This window comes from Pelodiscus sinensis, chromosome 21 (genome assembly GCF_049634645.1).
Source record: "Pelodiscus sinensis isolate JC-2024 chromosome 21, ASM4963464v1, whole genome shotgun sequence".
Lineage (NCBI taxonomy): Eukaryota > Metazoa > Chordata > Testudines > Trionychidae > Pelodiscus > Pelodiscus sinensis.
In genome coordinates, this window is record NC_134731.1 from 5085653 (window position 1) to 5110501 (window position 24849).

Consider the following 24849-nt stretch of genomic DNA (forward strand, 5'->3'; position numbering starts at 1 on the left):
AAGCATCCATCCTGCATACTCTTGAAACACGGACAGGCAGAAAATAACCTGGTGTCAAGGTGATCAGTTTTGGCTCTTTTGGGTTGAAATTCACTTAAGACTTGGAGCTGGGAGAATGAAATGTTGTTATCCATATTGTAGGATTAAATGGTTAAAGACCTGAACTTAATATGACCTGGTTTAGGGTCTACCATAACTTGAACACTAAGCAGAGGGTAGTGAGTCACATCTAACTGAAAGTCACAGAAGAAGGAAACAGGTTTTATTTCTGGTGTGTAGAGTCTATTTTGGAGTCCTCAATTATATCTGACACTTTACATCCAATGAATTGAGTTCAGTAGAACTACTCACTACTACTCATTTAAACATGTGGGAACTATTTGCAGGATTCAGGCCAAAATGATCTATCTAGGGGGATGATCGTCAACGGAGTTTACCACCACACCCTCCCCCACAGTATCTGAGATTATTTTTTACTATGATTGTTACATGTGAGTATTAAATTGTGCCTCAATGCAATAGCGATGATAGTCTGATAGCATACTAGTCCATGGGGCCAGAGATGACGTAAGGTAGCAGGTGAATATCTTTAGGGTCCCAAAAGCACCCACTGCTGTTCCTCTTTCAAGGGTGCCCAACATTTATGACTCCAAGGCTGGCGCACCTGATCTGCGGCCCTCTAACCGCATCCTGGCTGAAGACGCCACTCCGATATTAAGTTGCAGCGATTAGTAGCCTAAGCGCCACATGGCTCGCACCGAGCACCCTCCTGCGGCAGTACAGGCCCCTGCTGCCCCGCCGGAGTCTCCAGCTAGGGGCCGGGTAGCGGGAGCGGATTTAGGGCCGCAGGACAGGCAGTGTTGCCGGGTTGGTGGGAGGGGACTAGCCGGGGCGGGGGCGGAGCCCAGGCCTAGAGCTCTGTGGAGGCCTTGGGCCCGGCTTAGGGACCATGCAGCGGGACGTGGGCAGCTTCCCCTTGGCTCCGGGCCTCAGGGCCAAGCTCATCGGCGCCGGATTCCAGACGGCCGAGGAGCTGCTGGAGATCGGGCCCTGCGAGCTCAGCAAAGGTACCGGACCGGGACCCAGCGCGGGGGGGTCTGGCTCACCGCCCTTCCCCCCACAAGGGCGCCGACCCCACATCTCCCTCCTGCCCGGCGCCGGTGCACCCCGCTGCTCCTGCTTTTGCCCAGGACTGTACACACACTGACTGCCCCTTCCTCCGCACTCTATACAGCTTCCTCTTACGCCCCCTCCAAACCGGGCGTTTGCTCCCCAAGACCCTTCCTTACCAGGGGCGCTGGGATATTTTTTATAGTGGGGGTTCTGAGGGCCAAATTATTAACCCTGAACATAATGGAGATCACTTCAATCCACTCTACTCTGGCACATTATCGTCCTCCTCCATCACCCTTCTTTACAGACCAGGCATCACCCTGAGCCACCCGCATCCACAAACACCCCTCTAGCCAGGGACCTCCACATTCTCTAGTCTTGGGAGCTTCTGTTGGTGACCATAAGCAGGAAATCTCCTTATTGTTCCATCTCACATCCCTGTCTACACAGGAAATTAGGCTAGTACCTTGCTGGTGAGAATGGGGTTTTAACATGAATTAATTAGTTCATGTGTATAAAGCACTTCACTTGAACAGTGCTCAAATACTGTGTTTAGACTCTGGGTTGTGGTTGGACTCCTTGAGAGGAGGGTCATATCTCATCCAGTCTTCATGCAAGTCCCAAACAGTGAAAGGAACATGTTTTTTCTGCATGTAATTATTTTTACCTAGATCTCAGTGAAAAGGATCTGACTCTTTGACAGAGGATCCTGCTTTTGCTGAGAACTAAATGGAAGTGAGAAACTGAGAACAAGAGCTGTAACAGGTTATCCACACATACACTTCTGGGGTTCTAAACCAAGTAAGCAGATGTCAAATTAGGTACAAAGATAAGGATCACAAGAAATTAAAACAGATCTTCCAATTAGCTAAGATAAATATATGAAATAGCTCAGGTAACATGTTATATTTTCTTATATCTCAGATCAAAGTGAAATAAATATTTCTTTAGTTGGTGGTCAGTGTTTTTATATATGTTAATATTTCTGATTCTTTATATATATCTTGCACTGGTCCATGTTTGTGCAGAATTTCACTTGGATTTGAAATTGGTTTTTGGCCCTTGTAAGTACTTTTGTGTTTTCTATTACTTATGACCACTAGGTGTCACTGTCACTTAGTTAAAAGTACTTCATTACCTGTGATTCTGAAGGCATTAACCAGAATATGTGTTCTTCCAGTGAGTAGTAATTTACTATATTAGTCCCTGATGTGAAATGGTGAATTTGTCCTTCCAGGTCTCAACCACATCTATGACACCACTCATTTTTGGCCTCTCATTTAGAGGTGCCTCGATTGGAAGGTACACTCCCACCTGAATCTTGAACAAACCATGTAATTGCTGTTGGATTCACTTCCTTTTGTGTTTTAGTGTCTGTGGATTTTATTAGTAGTGTCATGTTAGTATGATGAACTTTTAGTTGCATAGAAACTAAGTCTCTTTTCTGGCCATGATGGGGGCTTTTAACTTCTGAAAACAAATCTTGTAATTACCAAACGAGAATGGATATTAAAAAAAGCTAGTGTAAAGTGATTGGAAGAAGAAATTTATGGCCTGATTTTTCTGAGGAGCCGAGTACCAGCACCTTTCATTGACTTCTGTGGGATCTGTGAGTCCTCAGTACTTCTGAAAACCAGGCCACCAGTTTTTATGAGTAATCTGTCTCCAAAAATACTGATACTTTTTGGGTAGGTCTTTTTAACTGGTCTAATTACAGAGCCTACAAATAGAGCAGAAACTGTCTATTTTTACAAACAGTCAGTCCCAGTATAAATAGAAAAAACTGTCCTATGCTTTTGTTTTTCAGAAATTGGAATATCTAAAGAGGAAGCACTAGAAACCTTGCAAATTGTAAGAAGAGAATGTCACAGTAATGCAACAAGGACTACTGGTGAACCTGAGACTGTTAAGAAGTGCACAGCACTGGAACTCCTGGAACAAGAACAGGCACGGGGCTTCATCATAACCTTCTGTTCCGCTCTAGATGATATTTTGGGAGGTGGTGTGCAACTAACAAAAATCACGGAGATCTGTGGCGCACCAGGTGTTGGGAAAACTCAGTTATGGTATTTTAGTTTTAAATTATTTCTGTGCAACTTTAGATTTAATAATGAAATGTAACTAGGACCAAAGTCCTTTATTCTTGTTGTCTTGTTGACATGGCTGCAACCCCATATTGCCATGATGCATTACAGAAATATCTATATACTGGTAATATCTCCTGCTCTGTTTATTCCGCACCAGAACTAATGGTCACTTTAGAGCAGGGGTTGGCAAAAGGGCCTCTGCACGCTGGATCCAGCCTGCCAAGTGGGTTGATCTGGCCTGCATACTCCCTGACGCCCTCCCACCCCCAGGCCAATCAGGGCCTGGGGATGAGGGAGTGCACAAAGTCTCCTTCCCCACCGGGGTGCACAGCACTTAGTCAGCTCTAGCAATTGACTCTAAGTGCTGCGTGCCCCTTGCATGGCGGGGACAAGGAGTGAAAGACTTTGCACGGTCTCCTCGTTCTCAGGACAATCAGGGCCCTGAAGGCGGGAGGAGTGCGCAAAGTCTCCTCTCACCTGCTCCTGCCCTGCAAGGGGCACATGGTGCTTAGGGTCAACCACCAGCTGAGCAGGTTGACTGTAAGCACCGCATGCCCCATGTGCAAAGTCTCCTCCTGCCCTGCAAGGGGCACGCGGTGCTTAGTCAGCTGCCAGCTGTTCAGAACAGCTGGCGGTTCTCTTGGTGGGGAGAGGGTGAAATTTCATGCATTTCCCCTTACCCCCAGGCCAGTCAGGGTCTGTGGGTGGGGAAGCATGAAAGTGTCCTGGCCCCTCCCCTTCTGCGGTGGTCCAGGGCCACTTAAAAAATTTCTGAAGTGGCTCCACAACTAAAATTATCACCCACTCCTACTTTAGAGAGAAGTTGGGAGTGGGGGGTTGTAAATAATTACATATTATTTAATTATCATTCTGTCTTTAACTATTTCTTTTGACAGTATGCAGCTGGCAGTAGATGTGCAAATCCCAGAATGTTTTGGAGGGCTTGCCGGAGAAGCAGTGTTCATTGATACAGAGGGAAGCTTTATAGTAGACAGAGTGGCAGACATTGCAACTGCTTGTGTTCAGCACTGCCAGCTTATTGCTGAAACACATCAGGAAGAAGGTATATGTGTTCTTTTCAGTATTGTACAATAACATTCCTGTACTTGTGTATTTGCAAAATAGTTAAAGTTAATTACAACCTGCCTATATTTAAAAGGTTTATGTACAGATTGCTAGGAGGACAAGTTGTCGAGGTGTCCAGGTCCAGCAGTCTTGACATGGAATATTAGGACCACATTGAACAAAGAACTTGTTGATGTTTAACAGTTCTGAGGGGACACCTATATCACATGAGTTAATTAGTACCCACACGTTAAATATCATCTAGTTAATTTTGACTGGTGTCATTTTGGTCAGCTGTCATGAAAGTTACAATACTGAACAAATTTAAGATATTTTTTTAAACTTAATTTCCATTTTTGCAACGGTTTTCTCCCCTGTATGTTTTAGTACATTTGTGTGCATATCCTGAGACAGCTTCTGATACAATTTCTAGAACATGATTGTGCTGCCCACTTTCAAGCCAGATGGAAAGGAAATTTCCTTCCACTCTTAATTGCTGACTTATGATTGACTTCCTTTTTGTGTTTTCTTTTTTACAAACTTTCAAATTATTTTGTTGTTAGGTGCTAGAGACAGGGGTTGGAGGATGATGAGAGTAATAATGTGTCGAACAAAGATTTTTTTTTTCCCCCCCCACAGACTTCCAAAAATCCCTGGAGACTTTCTCCCTTGAAAGCATTCTTTCTCATATCTATTACTTCCGTTGCCATGACTACACAGAGCTGCTAGCACAGGTCTACCTCCTCCCAGACTTCCTTTCGGAGCATTCAAAGGTACGGTTACTGCAGGCTTAGCTGAAAGATGCCTCATGTACTTGCCGATGTATTGAAGACATTGAGAGCTTATTCACTGGTGTGAGAAAAGGTCAATCCCTCTGAGTTTCCAAGCAGACCGTGAGCCTGGGAACTGAGATTCGGCTGCTGCCAAACCTTGAATATAAAAATATGTGTTGCTGCTTTTCTCTCTCCGCCCCTGCTACCAATTTCCTTTTCCTCATCACAGATGCTATATTTTCTGAGCACAACAAGGTGCTCTTTGAAAATGTATCTCTATGTCAAGTTTGCACTTCATCAACATGATGTAATGATGCCAGGATGACACCGTACCAGTTTTCTCCCCCCGAAGGACAGCATTCATCACCAAAAGTACTTGCCAACATCTTGGACAGCCAAAGATGGACTCTTTTCTCTCTCTCAATACAATTTCTGTTGCTAGGAACAACTTGAGCTTGCAGCTTAATGGCAGCAAGGTCAACTGCTGAAAAGTTGCCTAGGTTCTGAGTGCAATAGTACTGTAATGCAGATTTCTTCCACCTCCGTTCAGGACTTTTAAATTCTTCAGGGCAAATCTCTCTCCAACAAGCTGCTCAGTGACTTTGTGTAACAGAATACAAATGAATATTGTTTAGGAACGTTGTCCAGGATACAGGTTGGGTCTACTGGTTCATTTTCCATTTTTGGATGATCTTTTGGTTTTATTTATGCTCAGCATGTATTGCCTCTGGTATTACCCTGGCAAAGAGAGAGCATTAAAGGTGCCCCATTGTGTTGCCTATCAAAGAGAGTACACAGCCTCGTTAGTCAAGTTGCTATGGGTTGCTACTCTGTTCCATCTGTGTAGATTATTGATGCTTGGCTTTGAATTTGATATTCTGATGATTGGGAACCACAAGACTCTCTGTATCAAAAGAGTAGCCATGTTAGTCTGTATTCACAAAAACAATGAAGTGTTCTATGGCACCTTTAAGACCAACAGTTTTATTTGCGTGTAAGTTTTCATGGCAAAAACCTACTTTGTCATATGCATGGACTAGACACTCTGGTGATTCCTTCTGCAGCCTAATATGTGACCTAACAGACAATGACAGTGCCATTTTGTGTTAAAACTGGCCCTATCCCTCTAAGTAGCCTCTGGGCTAAGAGATATAATAACTCCTGAATTGTTTTGTATTAGAAGATTTACCTGATGTTGCTCGGGTCTTAATTAATTTTAAAAAAATAAAATGAAAATGTACATGCTGCATTTAAATCATTGCTCAGGGGTGGGGCTGGGGATGAGGGGTTCAGTGTACTGTCTGCCCCGTGGAGAGAGGACTATCCAAGGTGACAGCTGCAGGAGGGATACATGTCCCCCAGCTGGGGCAGGTCCAGGTTTGACTGCTCCTGTGCTCCCCAGATAGAGTGATGAATTCAGCAAACTGTGCTTTCCCCTCCCTTCCTGACAAAGGGAACAGCCAGCAATATTCCCATAAAAATTGTGGGGTCTGGGGGTGCTTATCCCTTTCCCACCCTCCCAAAAGGGCATGTGGGGGGTGGGTGGCTCAGGGCTGGGGCAGTGCCAGATGGAGGGGGGATTCCCCCCACCCTAGCCAGCATCTTTCACCTGCCTGGAGAGTCTTCTCCCCCCCACCCCCCATATGGTTTTAGGAGAAGCAGTTCCATTCCAGGCACATCCCATTTTCCTGGAACAACCAAACCTTTACCTTAGTTTAAGTTATGATAAGAGGAAGTTTGTAAACTGAATTTGGTGATGCTAGCTCTTACTGTTTAGGAGGAGTTTCTGAATAGAGAGACAGACAAACTCTCACATAATACAGTAGATTACGAATCATGTGGATCCTTTTTTCAGATACTGTTGCCCATAGGTGCTGTCTACACTACAGAGAAAACTATGATTTGTAGTAATAAAAATAATTTCAGCTTGAATAGATAAGCCATGGGCAGGGCAACTATTATCAAGATTAGGTTATTGTCTATTTTGTGTGCCTTAAACCCACAATTCTGCTAATTTTTGTGAAAAATGCAATGGAAAGAAATCTGGTAAGTTGAAAGTGAGTTTTACCCATGAAAGCTCATGCTCCTGTGTATTTGTGAATCTCTAAATTGCCACAGGACTACTTGTCTTTAATTAGGGTATGTCTACACTACCCTCCTATTTCGAAGTAGGAGGGTAATGTAGGCATACCGCACTTGCAAATGAAGCCCGGGATTTGAATTTCCCGGGCTTCATTTGCATAAGCCGGGCGCCGCCATTTTTAAATCCCGGCTGGTTCGAACCCCGTGCCGCGCGGCTACACGCGGCACGAACTAGGTAGTTCGAAGTAGGGTTCCTAGTTTGAACTACCGTTACTCCTTGTGGAATGAGGAGTAATGGTAGTTCGAACTAAGAAGCCTAGTTCGAACTACCTAGTTCGTGCTGCGTGTAGCTGCGCGGCACGGGGTTCGAACCAGCCGGGATTTAAAAATGGCGGCGCCCGGCTTATGCAAATGAAGCCCGGGAAATTCAAATCCCGGGCTTCATTTGCAAGTGCGGTATGCCTACATTACCCTCCTACTTCGAAATAGGAGGGTAGTGTAGACATACCCTTACAGACTAACCCTGCTACCCCTCTGAGACATCATACCTAAGTATCTGTAGATAGGATGATACAATTTCCTTTTTTTAGTCTTATTATTCTATTGTTAAACTGATTTGCTCATTCTTGTAAAGACCAGAGTAAATCTTATAGCTAAATATGATGCACCAGACAGACACCTACATCCTGTAAAAGAGAATCCTAGAGGGAATGAGAGAGAAAGCAAGGCTGTTTCTCTTTAATTCTGATGATTTCAGCTCCACCTACCATTTCAAATTCTTCTTTCCTGTTGGATTCCCAGTACCATTTCCCAAAGTGACATTTGCTGCAGGCTTGTACATTTCAGCCCTAAAGTTATTTTCCAGTGATGTGTTAAATCAATAGTATAGCAACAAGGTTTTCCCATTGTAATTTTCAAGCTCTTGCATTGTGCGGAAATGCAGGAACTTAGAGAATACCATGATTATGCTGTTTATTAACCACTTGAACAATACTAAAACTACCAGGTCTTCCTCCTATACTTGAAGCAGTTTTGGCCATCATAACAACTATTGCAAATGAAGCGGGAATAAATTAAAATCCTCATCTGCTATGAATGGTGATGAGCCTGTACCAATGTTCATGTTCTAGCTTTAGCTAATGAATGCTCCAAAATAAACTGTTCAGCAAAGCAAACATCTACAGGGGAGACAGACACTGAACTCTATAGTGCAGTGCCATGTATATTTTTAAACTTCAGTTAAAATACATATTTCCAACCTTGATCTCTGCTTACCTTGATGAGTTACCTTGACCATGAAGTTCATTCTGTTCTTTTGTGCAGGTTAAATTAAAATAATAGTTCAAGTTGAGAACTTGAGAAGCAATAACCCATGCTTAACTTTCAGTTTCTAGTCTCAACCATTTATTGTATATGAAGTAGATTCTGGCACATTTGAAGTATTCTGTTGGATATCATCACTAGTTTGTAGGATACAAGCTTAACACCTTTTTTTTCCCCCACCCCTCTGCTTTCTATGTTTAGGTCCAATTGGTTATTGTTGATGGAATTGCCTTTCCTTTTCGCCATGACTTCGAGGACCTCTCACTGCGAACGCGGCTTCTGAATGGCCTAGCACAGCAGTTGATCAGCATAGCAAATGCTCATAAATTAGCTGTGAGTTTGGGTGTGAGTGAGTCAAAGGAGATGATGAAATTTTATTGAAGAAGTCCCATGGTATTTCAGTGCATGTTTCTTTCTCATGTTCTCCACTTATAGTGATGTTTCACTTTGCTACAACTGGTCTGCACTGTGCTTGCAAGTGAGAGAACTATTACAGTCTTTCCAAGGGGATTATTCTCTGCTCTGGCTGAACATGGTAGAAAAGAAGCTGTGTGTCTAACCTCCACAGGTTACTGACAAAGCTGACAGCACCCTTTCCATCTGACAGGAACAAAGTGGTGCATATATCTTAGGGCATGTTTACACAGAAGGACAAAAGTCGAATTAAGCTGCGCAACTTCAGCTACGCCAGTTGTGTAGCTGAAGTCGAAATAGCTTAATTCAGCTTTTGGTACTGTCTACCCAGCAGGAAGCTGAAGGAAGAACACTGTTCCTCCAACTTCCCTTACTCCTTGTGAAATGAGGGTTAGAGAAGATGGAATAAGAAGTCCTCCAGCTCGCCATTATTTCAAAATAATGGCTTGCTGTGTAGACATGCTCTTTTTTTATTTTGGAATAAAGTTAGTTATTCTGAATTAATGCTGCTCTGTAGACATGCCTTTATTGAGATGGAGGGAGTGCAGAAGAGGCTTTCGAACCATCAGCATTGTCAAGAGGGAATATGTTCCCATGGCTGCTGTTTCATGTTACCACTTAATGTGAAATGTTTTCACAGAGATTTAATTCTGTCCAGTTGAACTTATCTTTTGTCACTGGTAGCTTCTCTTATTTAAAACATCTCAAAAAAGGAGAGCTAGACCTCAAGGAAGCCTTCAGCTTTCCTCCATGTGTGCGCATGTTTAAATAAACTGGGAATCCGTAAATTGCCTTAGATTGGCATGCTGGTTTAGAAATAACTACCATCTTCATGAAAAGACCACTCCAAGGAACGAATGCCACTTTCTTTGCTGTGGTTTGGGTCAGTGCTCTGGCATCCATGGAAACCCATGGTTTCCTTCCTGTAGATTGTTTCTGCATCATTTACCTCAGTATGGGCGTCTGCAAATGTGCGGGCAGGTAGCCAGCAGATGGCACTCAGGAGCTACAGCTAAGTATAAGATGTTTTTGAAAGCTTACAGCACAGAGAAGCATTGTTCGGGAATTAAAGCTTCTGCAGTCTCAAAATGGTGCTTGTCCACACAGTTTCCAGGTGACTTGATTCCTTGTCATCCAGAATGCTGTCATGCAATTGGCTCTTGTGTATAATGCTAAAAATAAACCCTCCCCCTGTGTTTCCTTAGATAACCACAGGAAGGGAAAGAGCATAACTGCATTCTGCCAGTGTAACACATTTGTGCCTGGTGATGCAGAAAGCAACACACATGAATTATGAAGGGTTTTCCTTCATGTGTAGGCACCAGGGGATACATGTATTATGTGACTATATTTTGTACAGCTTTGTCTCTATCCAGACCACACATTAGTTAGCTTGTGAACTTGAAAGGGAATAGCTTTCACCAGATAGGTCTCTTTCCTTCCATCCAAATGATACATATATATGTTTGTATTGAACAGAGAAGCAGTACAGCACAAATATCCCTTTCTTAAGAAATGATAAATTAGAGTATATCAAATCATCTAATGAATTAACGGGTCAGGCAATGTTTCACAGCTGTAATAAAATGGAACACTGAAAGACTATGGGTTTGGGATAGGTGCTGAGTTTGTTTTTTCAGTAAATTCAAATGAACATTACAATGAAGAATATCTGCAAAATTACCAAATTTAATGTATCAAGTCAGCTATTACCTCCTTTGCTCCTTTTTTACCTCTTTCCTACCACTACCTCCATTCTACCAGGAATCTAATCTAGACTGTCTGTGAGCCGCCTACAAAGATTCATGCTGTAAAAACACTCCCCCACTCTGTCTGTTCTCTTGCGTATTGCTTTGTATTGTACCTACTTGCGCATTTTTAGACTAGAAGCTGCAGGGAATCTGCTAATTGCTGAGCACATGCACACGTACATCACTGTGTACATTTTTGGCACATTGGATGAAGTCTGTCCCTGTGCCAGAGGGCCTGTGCTTGTGAATAATGGAATTTGTGCTAAATGCTATATGGCTGCCCATATACCATAACAGCTTGTATGGTGTTTGTGCATCTAGGATGAGCAGAAGGTTTAGCTTTGGAGTTACAGTCCTGAGTGAGAGCAATCCCCTTCCCTAGCAGTCTGAAAATATTTTTGCAGTTTCACTAATCTTTTCTGGATAGAGATACCATAAATGTTCCCAGACTTTCTTTACTTGTGCAAAAATCCCATTCCAGTTGGTTGGATGAGTAGTAATGAAAGGTTTAGATTATTAATATTGCTTTTCTTGATGCCTACTTGAAAAATCATTTAAAATTTTTTTTTTACATGACAGTTTCTCTGTATTTTTCTTTTTCCTCCCCAAACTCCTCTTTAGGTGGTTTTGACAAATCAAATGACGACAAGGATTGGACAAAGTCAGTCCATGTTGGTACCTGCTTTAGGTAGGTGTTTAGCCTTCAAGTGGAAAATAACATTATCCTTTGAATCCTTGTTTTTTCTATTGGGCATCATGAACAAAAACCTGAAAATGTTGGTTATTATTTCTGTGGCTGCAGGAAAATGCTGAGCATTGGTAGTCAAATTACCTGAATCTGTAACAATTTAGTGCTGGTGGTAGAGATTAGGGATGTGAAGGGCTAGTTGACTAGTAGACAATCAATAAGCAAATGCAGGATAGTTGACTAGTCACTTCCCCCTACCTTGCTGCCGCTATCAAAAAGAGGCAGCGGTGGGGGGGGGGAGAAAGAGGAGGGGGTTCTTCAAGGCAGCAGCACTGCGTGGAGCCTGGGGCCAGACCCTGGGCTCCACGCGGTGCTACCCCTTTGAAAGGCCATGTGCAACCCAGGGCCAGCTGGGGTTTCCCCAGGCTGCATGTGGCATTTCAAAACAGCAGTGTTGCATGGAGTCCTGGATCAGCGGAGGAGTTGCTAAACTTCACAAGCAGAGGCATCCTGTCAACTAATTGAATTTTGCATCGACTATTCAATTAGTCGATATTTAACATCCATAGTAGAGACACCTGAAATACATCAAGCCATGTCATTATTTTCATTACAGACCTCTGCTGTTGCTAGTAAAACTAATTCTAAGGTCATAAATGACCTCTGAGATCTTAGCTCAAAAAAGGATTTTTTACTTTTACAATTTTATTTTGAAAACTATCTGTAACATAATGTGTTAAGTTGCAGATTGGGAATATTACTAATTTGACTTTTTTTCTCCTCCCTCTCCTTTTTTAATTCCAAGTAACGTTATATACTTAAAACCTGAAAATATACTTGTAAGGGCTCCTTAATTTGACTGAATTGCTTCTTGAAGGAGGATGTATAGACTCGGCCTCTATTAAATGGACACAATAGCTAGTTCCCAGTAGGGATGTTACATATAGGTTAATTGAATACTCTATTAACCTATGAATTCTTATCGGTTACTCAACTATTCTATAGTCCCGGGAGTGGGGCCGGCAGCCAGTGTGCTCTGGCCACACTCCCGAGAAGCCCCCTGCCATTCCACAGAGGCAGCAGTGTGGGGTGCCAGGCAGGAGATGGTCTGCAAGGGGAGCCAGTTTATAAACCAGCTCCCCCCACGGACCAGCTGCCTCTCAGAGGCAGCAGCGTGGGGTGACAGCAATCCACGTCCAGGATGGGAGGAACACCGAGGTCCCAGACATGGCGCAAACTGGAACTGAGTTAGGCTGCCTGCCCGCCTGGTTCCTAATACACTTTAAATGCAGAGCCGCAGCAGGGGTAGGTCCTGAACCCGGCATGAGCCAGGACTGAGCAGGGCTACTGGCCAGCCTGTGAAAAAATTTACAGGAGGGATGTGTGCATGTAGTCTATAGCATTAAGCTTTTGCTCATCTGTTAATCAAATACACTATTACATCCCTAGTTTCCAGAATCTGAAACTGTCTTGCAGCGTGTTCCCAAAAAACTTTGCTTTCATTTTCTTCCCCTACAACTGATAGAGAACTTCCCATCCCCACCCCTATACATATATTCAAACACCGTGGCAAAGTAAACTTCGGAAACTAGTAGTTTCCAAAAGTATTTCAGATTTGGTTGCATGTATTGGAACCATTGGATAATATGTCCTTCACCCTGTATAATCATGAAAAGGTGGGGAGATTCTGTATGACACTTCATTTTGATTATCCTATTAGCAGAGTAAAAATTCCCATACAAATTACTCTGGTCTATCCCATACGCAGGACGATCTGTATGGGACTGTGGAACAGTTTGCCTGAAGGATGGAGATTTGGCTTAATTAAGTTTTAAATTTCCTGTCTTTCTTGGTTTATATTGTAACTTAATATTATACTATTTAATATTGTAATTAGAGTAGAAATATTCTCTGGATACTTCACCTTCTGTTAAACAAGTAATGATTGCCTTGATTATTGAGGGGGAAGAAGGAGGGAAAGATGTTCCCAATGAATATTCAGCCCTTGAACCATTTGACACAGATGTAAGATAAAAGAACAAATATAAGGCATCTCTTGGACAACATGGATTTTGAACTACTGTGTATGCAGATAAAGACCTTGGTTTCAGTATCTGACTCTGTCATCTTTACATTGTGTTCTCAGCTGTATTCATTTTTAAGGGAGCATTTCTGGCTACGAAATGAATTAAAGCTAATAGATTTAACTTTGTTTAATAGCCAGTATTTGGAAAATTGCTCTGATTAGATCATAGGGTATGTCTACACTACCCCGCTAGTTCGAACTAGCGGGGTAATGTATGCATACCGCACTTGCTAATGAAGCCCGGGATTTGAATTTCCCGGGCTTCATTAGCATAAGCAGGGAGGGTCCTAGTTCGAGCCCCGTGTAGCCGCGCTACACGGGGTTCGAAGCAGCGGGGATTTAAAAATGGCGGCTCCCCGCTTATGCTAATGAAGCCCGGGAAATTCAAATCCCGGGCTTCATTAGCAAGTGCGGTATGCATACATTACCCCGCTAGTTCGAACTAGCGGGGTAGTGTAGACATACCCATAGGGACAGTGAAGAATGCGGAAGAATTCCATTTAGGTGATATTCCTAAGGTGTCACATGCTGTCTTGTGCACAGTTTTGAAATTGAGATTCTTTTTGTTGTGACCTACCTTCCCCATTGCAAAAGACCTAAACTGTATGTAATTTTGCCCTAAATGTGTGTGCAGCCATGGAGACTTGTTCAGCTAAACTGGACCTTCTGCTTCAGTGAAGGTTTGCCTCCAGCTGGTGAAATATTTAGGTTGAGAAGTCCTCTGCTCAGCCACACTTCAATTTTAAGCAGCTGCAGCTCAGAGGCTGAGGATTCCAAAGTGGTACAAGACTGAGACCAATGTGCATTTACTCTGGAGATCCACCTATTTTAAGTGTTGCATTACAGATTGAAGAGAGTGATTTGAAGGCACTCTAGATCAGTGATTCTCAGCCTTTTCACACTACTGTACATCTTTCAGTACCCTTAATTTCACCTCACTCAAAAACTGCTTGCTTATAAAATCAGATGTAAAAATACAAAAATGTCACGAATGCTACTGCTTAACAAATTGCTTACTTTCTTATTATTACCATATAATTGTAAAATAACTTGATTGGGATCTAAATATTATACTTTCAGTTTATAGTATATAGAACAATATAAACTTATGACGTTTTAGTTTGTTCTGACTTTGCTGGTGCTTATTATGTAGCCTGTTTTGGATGAATTGATGTACTCCCTGGCAAACATCTGTGTACCTCCAGAGGTACACCCCTTGGTTGAGGATCTTTTAGCACAGTTATATTGCTCCCTTTCCCCCTCTGTGTGCAGTAATGAAGATGTGGTGGGGTGGGGCTGGTGACAGGTCAGATACAGACAAATATACTGACTTGACTCAGAAACTATGGAATATGAATAGGGGATGCTTGCATTACTTAACCAGACAACTGCTTTAACACCCAGTCCACCTTCTGACTATACAATGTGTTCAGGAACTTAAAAAGAAAAACACCTGCTAGTGCTATTTATAAATTGAAACACGTTTCAATTTGTGGTCAGATGCGAACAGAAATAATGGGATTACTTCCCTTGAAATGAGTCAATTGCCTCAATTTCTCAAATTTCTAGCATTCTGCTCCTTGAACAAGTAAGAAGAGGAGTCTCAGAATAGAGGATTTAGCATCCTATCCTGAAGAAATGTCATGATCATAATATTCCTTTCTTCTGATCCAGGATTTTGAGATGGAAAAAGCAAAGTTTATGTAGTTTACAAATAGCTGTCTTGACCTTAGATGCTGCAACATAACCATCATACTCTTTTTCCCAAACTATGGGAAAGCTCCTTTTATTCATACTTTCATGCTGTCGCTAATGTCGGTGCTTTTGCTAAGTATATATAAAACGTCTTTTTGAATGTAAAAGTATTGCTTCGATATTAAAATCCAGAGGAGCAGCTTTTATTCCTTAACTCAGTGGCTACGTCTAGATTGGCATGATTTTCCGGAAATGCCTTTAACGGAAAAGGTTTCCGTTAAAAGCATTTTTGGAACAGAGCGTCTAGATTGGCACGGACGCTTTTCCGCAAAAGCACTTTTTGCAGAAAAGCATCCGTGGCCAATCTAGACACGCTTTTGCGCAAAGCAAATCTCAGCTGTCTACACTGGCCCTTTTGCGCAAAAGTTTTGCACAAAAGGGACTTTTGCCCGAACAGGAGCAGCATAGTATTTCCGCAAAAAGCACTGATTTCTTACAGTAGGAAGTCAGTGATTTTGCAGAAATTCAAGCGGCCAGTGTAGACAGCTGGCTATTTTTTTCCGGAAAAGCAGTTGATTTTCTGGAAAAACTGGCCAGTCTAGACACAGCCAGTAAGATGGTAAAGTAATTCAGAAATAAGAATACAAGAATTTCCTGGGGGTATTGAGTCTGATCACTTTTGCGTGTTTAGTTATCTTTGTGGAAGATTGACTTATTTTATTTGCTTTAAATGTATTGATGCTAATTCATTATAGGAGGTAATGAAGCAGCATGTGGGGCGTGTGTGGTGTTTTTGTTTGGGTTTTTTTTGGTCTCTTCTCTCTCTTAGGGGAAAGCTGGGGACATGCTGCTACCATCCGTTTAATATTCCACTGGGACAACAAACAGAGGTAAGTGAAAGTCTAGGCAATAGATTTACAAAGTGTGCTTACTGCATATATTGTATTTGAGAATCTTTTAGGCTGAATCCAGTGAGCAAGTGAGATCTGAGTTTGATTTCAGGTCTTGGTGTCTTATTCTCTGAGCTGGAAGGGCCCAGGAGTGCTACAACAGTTAGGTCAGCCCTTCAGTAAGGTGAGCACCATTCTGACAGACTCCTCCCTCCCCATGTGATCAGAATGCTGCAGTGTTACACTCTGTGTTTGACAGGATGTCATGTAGCATCCAAATGTCACAATCTGGTGACAGCTCATCAGCCTCACGAGCTATTTGGAGACTGGTGAATAAAAAATACTTGGCATTTATCATTCTCTTCATCCATGGACCTTAAAAAGTTTCTCTCTCAGTGTAGACCTGGCCTTAGTGAAAGTTAACTTAAGATACACAACTCCAACTATGTATGTCTACACAGCAGGCAGTTATTTCAAAATAATATCAAAATACTGTCAAGCTGGAGGGCTTCTTACTCCGACTCCTGTAACTTTCAGTATATAAGGAGTAAGGGAAGTCAGAGGAAGAGTGCTCTATTTTGAAATTAGCTACGCAATTGACACAGCTCAATTTGCATAGCTTATTTCAAGTTAAGCCCTGCTGTGTTGACGCATCCGATGTGAATAGCGTAGCTGTAGTTGACATACCTTAAGCCAAATTTCTGCAGTCCCCAGAGCAGGAGGTCAACAGGAGAAACTCTCCCATTGACTTCCCTTACTCCTCGTGACCCTGTGGAGTACCAGAGTTGATGGGGATGCAGATTGTGGTAGATTTAGTAGGTCTTTACAAGACCTGCTAGTTGAACCCTGGAAGATTGATCTCTGGCTCGTTGATCTTTGAGTTAGTGTAGACAAACCCTAAATAAGGAAATGGGGCAGGAACAGTGTTCCTGCACTTTTGAGCTCTTTTTATACTCACATGTAGTGCATGTGAAGTCACACCACGTAGCAGGTGCCATATTATGTGAATGCACTGTAGGAAGAATGATAGTGTGTGACTCCAGGAGGATGAAATCATGCCAGTAGGGGACCAGTGGGAGTATAGTGCCTGTATTTTTTTAAGAAACAGGACAAACTTGGGAGGGGCAAAAGGGAGGGAAGGGAAACGGACTCACAAAAGAAGTTTTGTGTGACTTTGGCAAATCAGTGTGTTCAGCACTTAGCACAGGGGCTCTGAAACTTTACTGCACGGTGATCCCCTTCTGACAATAAAAATTACTACATGACCCCATGAAGGGGTGTGTGAGGAGGGGGGGACAAAAGTCAGAGTATGGGTGGTAGGAATTGGGCTTTTGCCCACAGCAGTAGGGCTCGGGCTTTGGTCCCAGGCCCCAGCAAATTTAATGCCAGCCCTGGTGACCCCATTAAAATGGGTTTGTGACCAACTTTAGGAAAGAGGATGACTCCTACCACTACCTCAGGGAGCAGTTTGACTTTCATCTTCTGTCTTCTGCAATGTGACTCTGATATGCCCCTCCCCCACACACACATTCTTCTTTTTTCCTTCCTTCCTGTACGGTCCTAGCTCACTTCTGTTATGTGTAAGGATGTTGAATTGCAGTTATCTGGCTAATCATCTAGTCAATACAACTTGTATTGACTACACAATTAGTCGATAAGGAGCCGCTCTGCAGAGCTGCAACGGGGGCCCTAGCTCGCACTGGATACAGGAGCCACCTGCGCTGCGGCTCTGTATTTTAAATGTCGTAAGAGCTGCTGGGCTCTTACTATATTTAAAATGCAGAGGTGCAGTGTCCCAGACCAGTGAGAGCCGGGACTGCTTGGTCCCAGCTCACACTGAGTCCAGCAGCAGCCCGTTCGTGGTGGCCAGGGCTGGCCGCGGCCAGGAGCTGCTGCTATAGCAGCCCCTATGCACAGCCAGCCCCGGCCACCATGAACAGGGGCTGCTTGGTGGTAGCAGCCCATCCCTTCCTGCTGGGACCCCCTCAGACAGGGGCTGCTGCTGGAGCAGCCTCTGTCTGCGGCAAGCCTCTGCCCGCAGCGAGTAGAGGCTGCTCCCCTGCAGCCTCTCCTATCTTCTCCCTCCCACTACCTCTAATAGAGGCAGCAGGGGATGGAGGCTGGTTGGAGCGCAGAGATGGTGCTAGGAGGAACCGGTTTTTAAGCCGGCTTCTCCCAGCACCCGCTCCTGTCCCGTCCCCCCGCTGCCTCTCATATAGAGGCAGCAAGGAGAGGGAAGTGAGTAGCTGAGTACTTCACTCGACTACTCACTAACATGCCTAGTTATATGTTCACTTGACTTTGTCTTGCACATAATATGAGTGTGTAGATACAACAGTGGCAGCTTGAAACCTCCCTTCTCTTTAATCCTCTGCAATCAACAAACTAGACAAGCTGGTTGGGATTTTTTTTTTAATTGTGGAGAAAGAGCTGAGAGGTTTTTCTGTATTTGAGAGAAACATGGAGTGATTACACCAGGCTGTTTGTTTTGGAGTTAACATTCCTGATCAGCCAAAAAGCCCTTAGGAAGAGGGAAGTTGCATCAGAATGTGAACTCCAGATGGAACAAAAGTTTTTAATCATATACTCCCTGAAAATAAACTTTTCAGTGACATTGTGAGGCCTGCCTTCCTTCCTGAACCCACTAGAAAGACTGAGCTATATTTAACAGATTAAACAGAAGAGGTCAATATGCATAGAACAGCATTCTTCTTTGTCTTTATATGTTGCATGCATCGCCTTATGGAAAGTGACCTGCAAATCTATTATAGTTTTGCGTGCTGTGGTGTTTACTATTTTAGATATGCTGCAAACTGCAATAAACAAATTCTGTTGTACCTGTAAATGATCCAGATACTGCTAACAATCCACGTAGCTCTGCTGTCTTTGTTTCTATAGCTGTTATTATGTAGCTCACGTGCCTGTTAGTGTCTTCCTGCCTTGTCCATTATTCTTTATTTAAACATGATACCTGCCTCTCTCTCTCCACGCCACCAGCACTGAGAAACTTCAGAGGTTAATTACAGTGGGGCTTGTTGCTGCGAGAACAGATCCCGTTGACTCGGAGGGAGCCAGTAGAACTCCAATAAGTGCCATAAAAACATGACTTATGCTGCTTGAGATTTAGGCTATTTTGTAAAATACAGCCCACCACTTCTAACTGTTCTAAGGAATTCCCTGTATAGTTAATATGAAGTGGCAATCGTCTCAAGCTTTAATTACATGCTCCCTAATAAAATGGCACCTAAGCAGGGGGAGGCAAAACACTAAAAATAATTAACAGGATCCTTGGCAGGGTATCAGTGTGGAAGGTGACAAATGTTGCAAAGCAGAACTTTTTCCTTATCAGTTTTTCAGTGGAGGGTGTAAGCTTAGGGGAGGTATGCATTGCCAGGGCTCATGGGTCAAAATTTTTTGCTGTTCAGATTTTGGGTTTTTTTGGTATTACAGAAGTATGTGGTGGCCCCAGCCAAGATTGGGACTCCGTTGTGCTGGGTACTATATTGAAATACAAAGAGTGTTACTGCTGCAGAAAGCTTATATCTAAATAGAATGACACAGAGTGGGAGGGCAAACAGGCGCAGACGGAGGAAGTAGGAATGAAAAATGTTGATTAATTAATCGAATAGTCGTTGGGATTTCCATCAACTATTTGATTAGTTAAGAATTTCCACATTTTGCTTTTGAAATGTACCAGAGCCCCAGTGGGGGCTCTTGTGCATTTCAAAGTTAGAATGCCGTGTGGAGCCTGGGGCCAGCTCACCCAGGGCTCCACGCTGAGGGCCAGCTTTGAAATATACAACAGCCCCAGCGAGAACTCTTGTACATTTCAAAGTTGGCCGCTGCTGTGCCTCTGCCACTTCCCATGGAGCTGGGGGGAGCTGGCTCTTAAGCAGGCTCTCTCCAGCATCCTTTCCTCTTCTCTCTCCCCCTCCCCTCCATCTCTTTGTGATAGAGGTAGCAAGAGGAGGGGAGGGGGGGGAAGCGACTAGTCAACTAGAGTGTAGACCATCTGATAAGCTTTTGCTTATCAGATAGTCGATTAGTCACTTCCTAGGAGGAAATAGTATGCCCAAGGTCACACAGGTCAGTGGGAAGGCTAGGACAAAACACAGGTCTCCTGTGTCCTAAGCCAGTGCCCTAGCCACTGCATTATATGTATAAACCTGAGAAACGTCTGGGAAAAGCTCCTTGCTTGTTGGAACATACTAGATACAATTAAAGCTGCCTCTTTCATCTGTTTCTCAAGGGCAAATCTATTGCTCAATGGAAAGAAACAGAATTGTACTACATATTTTTCGAAGTGAAACACTTCCCTTATCTACATAGGGCCAACAACATGTACACATAAGAAAGGAAGCAAGGTCTCTGCCCTCAAGTGTACTCAGTCTAAACAAAGTGCTTTGCACCCAGAATTCCCATTGAGAATAGGGATGTGAATGTTTAACTGGTTAACTTCACCCTTAATGTAGGCAGGGGGTTTTCCAATCTGGCTGGAGCAGCCCCTGTCCATGATGGGTCAGAACTGAGCCCACCACAGGTAGGGTGCTCCAGCCTGGTTTAATCGGTTAACTAACTGAGATTTTACATTTCTAAATGAGAATAGTGCTGCAACTCTTGAAAATGCTGCTCTTTTATTTAGAAACTTAAATTGGAGCTGTTGAATGTGATGCTCTTCTGAAAATATAAAATTATTTTATATTACACTTTGAAATCTTAGGAAACCTATCCTGCTAAAAGATTTAGCAATGCTAACAAAATCTGTTTTGTTTGACCAGATTGGCAACACTGTACAAATCACCGAGCCAGAAGGAGTCGACTGTACCTTTCCACATTACAGTTAGTATTCATTTTGGGGTGGAGATTCAGAGTTGGGAGGAGGGGTTTGTCCAAAAGGGAGCTTGCAAGAGTGTGTATACAGTTTTGAGGGCATAGTTTGGTCCTTTAGGACATTGTGTTTGAGACACAAAGCTGAGTGACAAAATACATATTGTAATATTTTGCCTTTATGAAGTATTATTGTAAGATGTACAGATCCAAAATACTATATAGGTACAAAAGTGTAAGTTCTGGTCAGATGAAATGTTATTTGGATAGCTAAATATAGTAATTGTTTGTTACAGGTGCTCATTTTTTTGCAGATTTTTAATGGTGTCCATAATACATCAAGTTTTCATAGTGAACAGAAATCAAAGTTTCTGTTCACTCCATTTATAAATCTTTAAAGAAAAAGGTCACTTAAATCGTATATTTTAAACCTCTAGTCATATTTCCAGGTGCTTTTTTCCCGTCTGATTTATTTTATAAAATAGATCCGTTCTACTTCTTCCCTCCATGCACATCCACACAATCTGAAAATGCAGCTGTCAAATGCATGGTTATCAAAGATTTAGATTATTAAATTTTAGATTATCCAGGTGATGTCCTTTAGGTCTTGTTGAACTTCTTTAGCATAGAATTCAAAAGAGAAAAAATCTGTATCTGTTTCTTCCATTAGTGGTAGCTAGTCATCCTATGTACCCATTCTTAAATATCATCTTAGTAGCTAGACATTCAATGCTGTAAAAACATGATTGAACATATCTGCACCAAGATACAAAAAGCTGGTCATATAGGCCAATGTTTCCCAACCTTTTTTATAAACTGTCAGGGAGACTGCAAGGATTGGGACTAGTTCACACACTTGTCATTGAGAAACACTTACAGAGACTGCCATGCCTGCAAATGGTCAGACAGAAAGGTGTGGTCTGAGGCTGAGGCTAGTAATTAGCTGTTTCACAGGGGTTTTATGGATTTGTTAATTAATGCTGTAAGTGCTATGAATTTCAGCATGAAATTTCATATAACTTTCCCAGATTTAGTCATTTTGTAGTTTACCAATGGAAGATTTGCTTTTCAGAATTTCAGATTGTGTCAATGAATGTTTAATTTCTGTGAAAACAAGCATTCCAGGACTGATGATGAAGTTCCCATTCCACTGGTTTATAAAGTTAACTATCCTTAGTGATTCTATTGTCTGTGGAATAGGGTCAGATTAAAGAATAGCTCACTGGGATGATGTTATCCCTGTCTAAAAGTACTAATATACTTCATCAAGCAATACAAGAATGGTAGCACTTATCTGATAACTGAAAAGCATGAGGCTGAAAGCCCAAGTACTTTCAACAGACACACAAGGTATCAAAGAATGTCATATAGCCATATCACTGCTTACATAACTAGTGGAATGCTTCATCTAGGAGCCTAGTGTGTTAGACTAAAGGAATTCTTGGATTCAGATCAATCTTTGTGCTGAGGGAAAATGGCAGAGAATAGATGAAAGCATTAGTGAACCACTAAACTTTAAGATTCCCCATTTTACAGTTTTGAAGAACACTTGAGATGCTTAAAATAGCAGCTGGACCATACAAATTCTGCCCTTATGTGATCTTTTTCTTTTTTTTTAATTTTTAAAAATAAAAAAAGACTCAGCAACCTGTGTGTGGTGAGACATTTAGAAATACACAAGAGCTATACAGATTAGAGTTCAGTCAAAACCTTTTTACTGGCTTCGTTTCACGGATTGAATTGGCCTTGCAAAAAGGACCCACTGGCATTTTATAAAAGTCATGCACTTGATAGTAATTCTACCTGATTTTTCACATTGCACCATCCTGAAATGTCAACTTTTCAGAAATGCTCTCAGCTTCTCCTTAAGCATTCAAGATCCTGGCAGCAATTTTTCCTCCTGATTAACCCTTTTACCTTTCTAATACCCTGCATTGTAGTCATCATCCTTCCATCAGAGAACAATTGTGAGTGTCCACACAGACTCTTCACTATCTGGAGAGGATGGTGTGAGAGCGCTTTCTGCATAGCATTGTCTGGAGACAGGAAGCTAGAGGGCCAAATCCAGGGCACCCGCTTCATAGTGTACAATATCTCTTTTCCTGACATGCATGTTTCTGAAATGTTCTTTGATACACATACTTAACAAAATTCATTTTCTAGACCTTTATTATGTGTAAACTTTTTTTAATGTGAGAAACACTGAACCATGAGTTAATCCTAAAGAAAATGCTACTGATGCTACTAAATAAATGAATCCTCACTCTAAGATCTCTTTTACGTTCAATATGTCTGTTTTTGATCACTTCCACATTCAGGCTTTGCAGATGAGATACATCTCAGCATACCTCAACTTATAGTTATTGGCTATGAGCGCTCTTATTCTTGTAGTCATGATCTAAGCAATCTGATAAGACAGATTCAGATATGCTTTTCTGGAACAATTTGGTGTCTTGTTGCAGTTTTCAGATTTTTTTTAAAAAAAAGTTTGTCCTGGGGTTTAAAAGTTCCCATTTTTGAGTGCATGTATGATTCTAGTACTGAATCCTTCAGTGCGTATGTCTCACTTGTGAATCAGTTTTGCTTGAGAAAGAATTGAAGGATTTGGCATTCATTAGGCAGTAGAAGTCAATTTACAGAGTAGCAGTGTTCCATAAGCCATAGTGGTGATTACTGACAAAAGCAAAATTAAACCCTCATTCGAGACAGGAAAATATCTTTGAGCTCCCCTCATTTTACTCTTACTTGGCCAGTACATTGAAGAACTTCCTTATAATTCTGATTTTTAGCCTGAATTAGGAACACCATCACTTATTTTAGAGAAGTGATAGAAATGTGGGTCTGGCCCACGAAAGCTCATCATCTAATAAACCATCTTGTTAGTCTTTAAAGTGCTACATTGTCCTGCATTTTGCTTTATTTTAGAGAAGTTGTTTATTGTCTGACCTGAGTTGCATAAGTATCACTCCATTACATTTGAGTTACTCATTTTCACCATTATGAGATCAGTCTGGTCCATTGTTGTTCTTGTTTTTGTTTGTATCTTACAGCCTAATGGCTTCCGGGATGTGCATCCTCCACCTTCAAGCCAGACCCCAGCAGAAATTGAAATTAACCCTCGAAAACGACCACGGCTAGAAGGGGAAAACCAGTGATACAAAGGCTAAACTTCAATAAATGTATTGCACACGAGAGTATTTACATTATAAACATGGGTCCAACATCCAGAGGTGCCTAAGAGACTCTCTTTGACCAAAACTGCTGTCCCAAATTCATTTAATATTAAATCCAATATATACAACATTGTGCATGGCATTGCCATTAAAATTACAACTTGGCTTTGTTAATAAATGTTTTCTACAACCAGGGGCTTCAGCTTCTTTAATTGAAGAATATTACATCTCCTGTTACTTGTTTGTCTGAGCACAAAAGAGAGATGCACTTCTCCGTGGAACAATGGGATCTGATTCAGTACATCTATATCAAATTATCTTGATCATGAATTTGCAGCTGAACTTCAGTAGGGCTCTATGCACTGGTCTGTCCATAACAAACATGCTGCAGGATAAGTCAGTGGAACTAAAGAACCTGTTTAAAGATAAGAATGTGTTAAAAGTGCTGTGCTAAATCACAGCTTTAGTCCTTAACTACTGAGACATTCCTGTTGGAAACTAATCAAAGCTCTCTAACACCAGAAGAATTTGTTACTGGCTGTGGTCAGAGACCACATACAGCGCACAGACATAGGAATTGCTACACTGGATAAGACCCAATTTTGATGAATGGAAACCATTCTGAGGTTTAATCTACGTGGCTGGATCGTCTTCAGCCTTTGTTTTGCCTTTCTTCTAATAAAGGATTTAGTATGATGATCCTAATCGCCTGGCCATGTTTTGTTTGGATCCTAATATAATTTAGAGAAGAAATATGGGTTTCTTAAAAGCCAGCAAAATACAGTACTAGCACGCAAATCTAAATTGAAGGGAAGAACATAAATTTACCCACTGAAAATGCAGCAAAGATCTGTTCTCTTTCCAGAAAATAAGCTGATTGGA

At 42.1% G+C, this 24849-nt stretch overlaps 1 protein-coding gene across 3 annotated transcripts; it reads left to right on the plus strand.

Moving 5' to 3' along the window:
• The first annotated feature begins 887 nt into the window (after window positions 1-887).
• Window positions 888-24157, plus strand: RAD51C (RAD51 paralog C). 3 transcript variants are annotated; one of them, XR_012897041.1, is made up of 9 exons: window positions 888-1067; window positions 2921-3179; window positions 4097-4263; window positions 4905-5038; window positions 8645-8776; window positions 11230-11296; window positions 14952-15967; window positions 20746-20806; window positions 23845-23872. XR_012897041.1 is itself a non-coding variant. In XM_006138668.4 (9 exons), the coding sequence occupies exons 1-9, from the start codon at window positions 950-952 to the stop codon at window positions 23947-23949; spliced, it is 1104 nt and encodes a 367-aa protein (XP_006138730.2). In that variant the 5' UTR covers window positions 889-949; the 3' UTR covers window positions 23950-24157. The 3 variants fall into 3 exon arrangements, 2 of the variants coding, with proteins under 2 accessions (XP_075760797.1, XP_006138730.2); XM_006138668.4 differs by having other exon boundaries at window positions 889-1067; window positions 15907-15967; window positions 23845-24157; XM_075904682.1 differs by lacking the exons at window positions 14952-15967; window positions 20746-20806; window positions 23845-23872 and adding an exon at window positions 13259-13576.
• The last annotated feature ends 692 nt before the right edge of the window (window positions 24158-24849 follow it).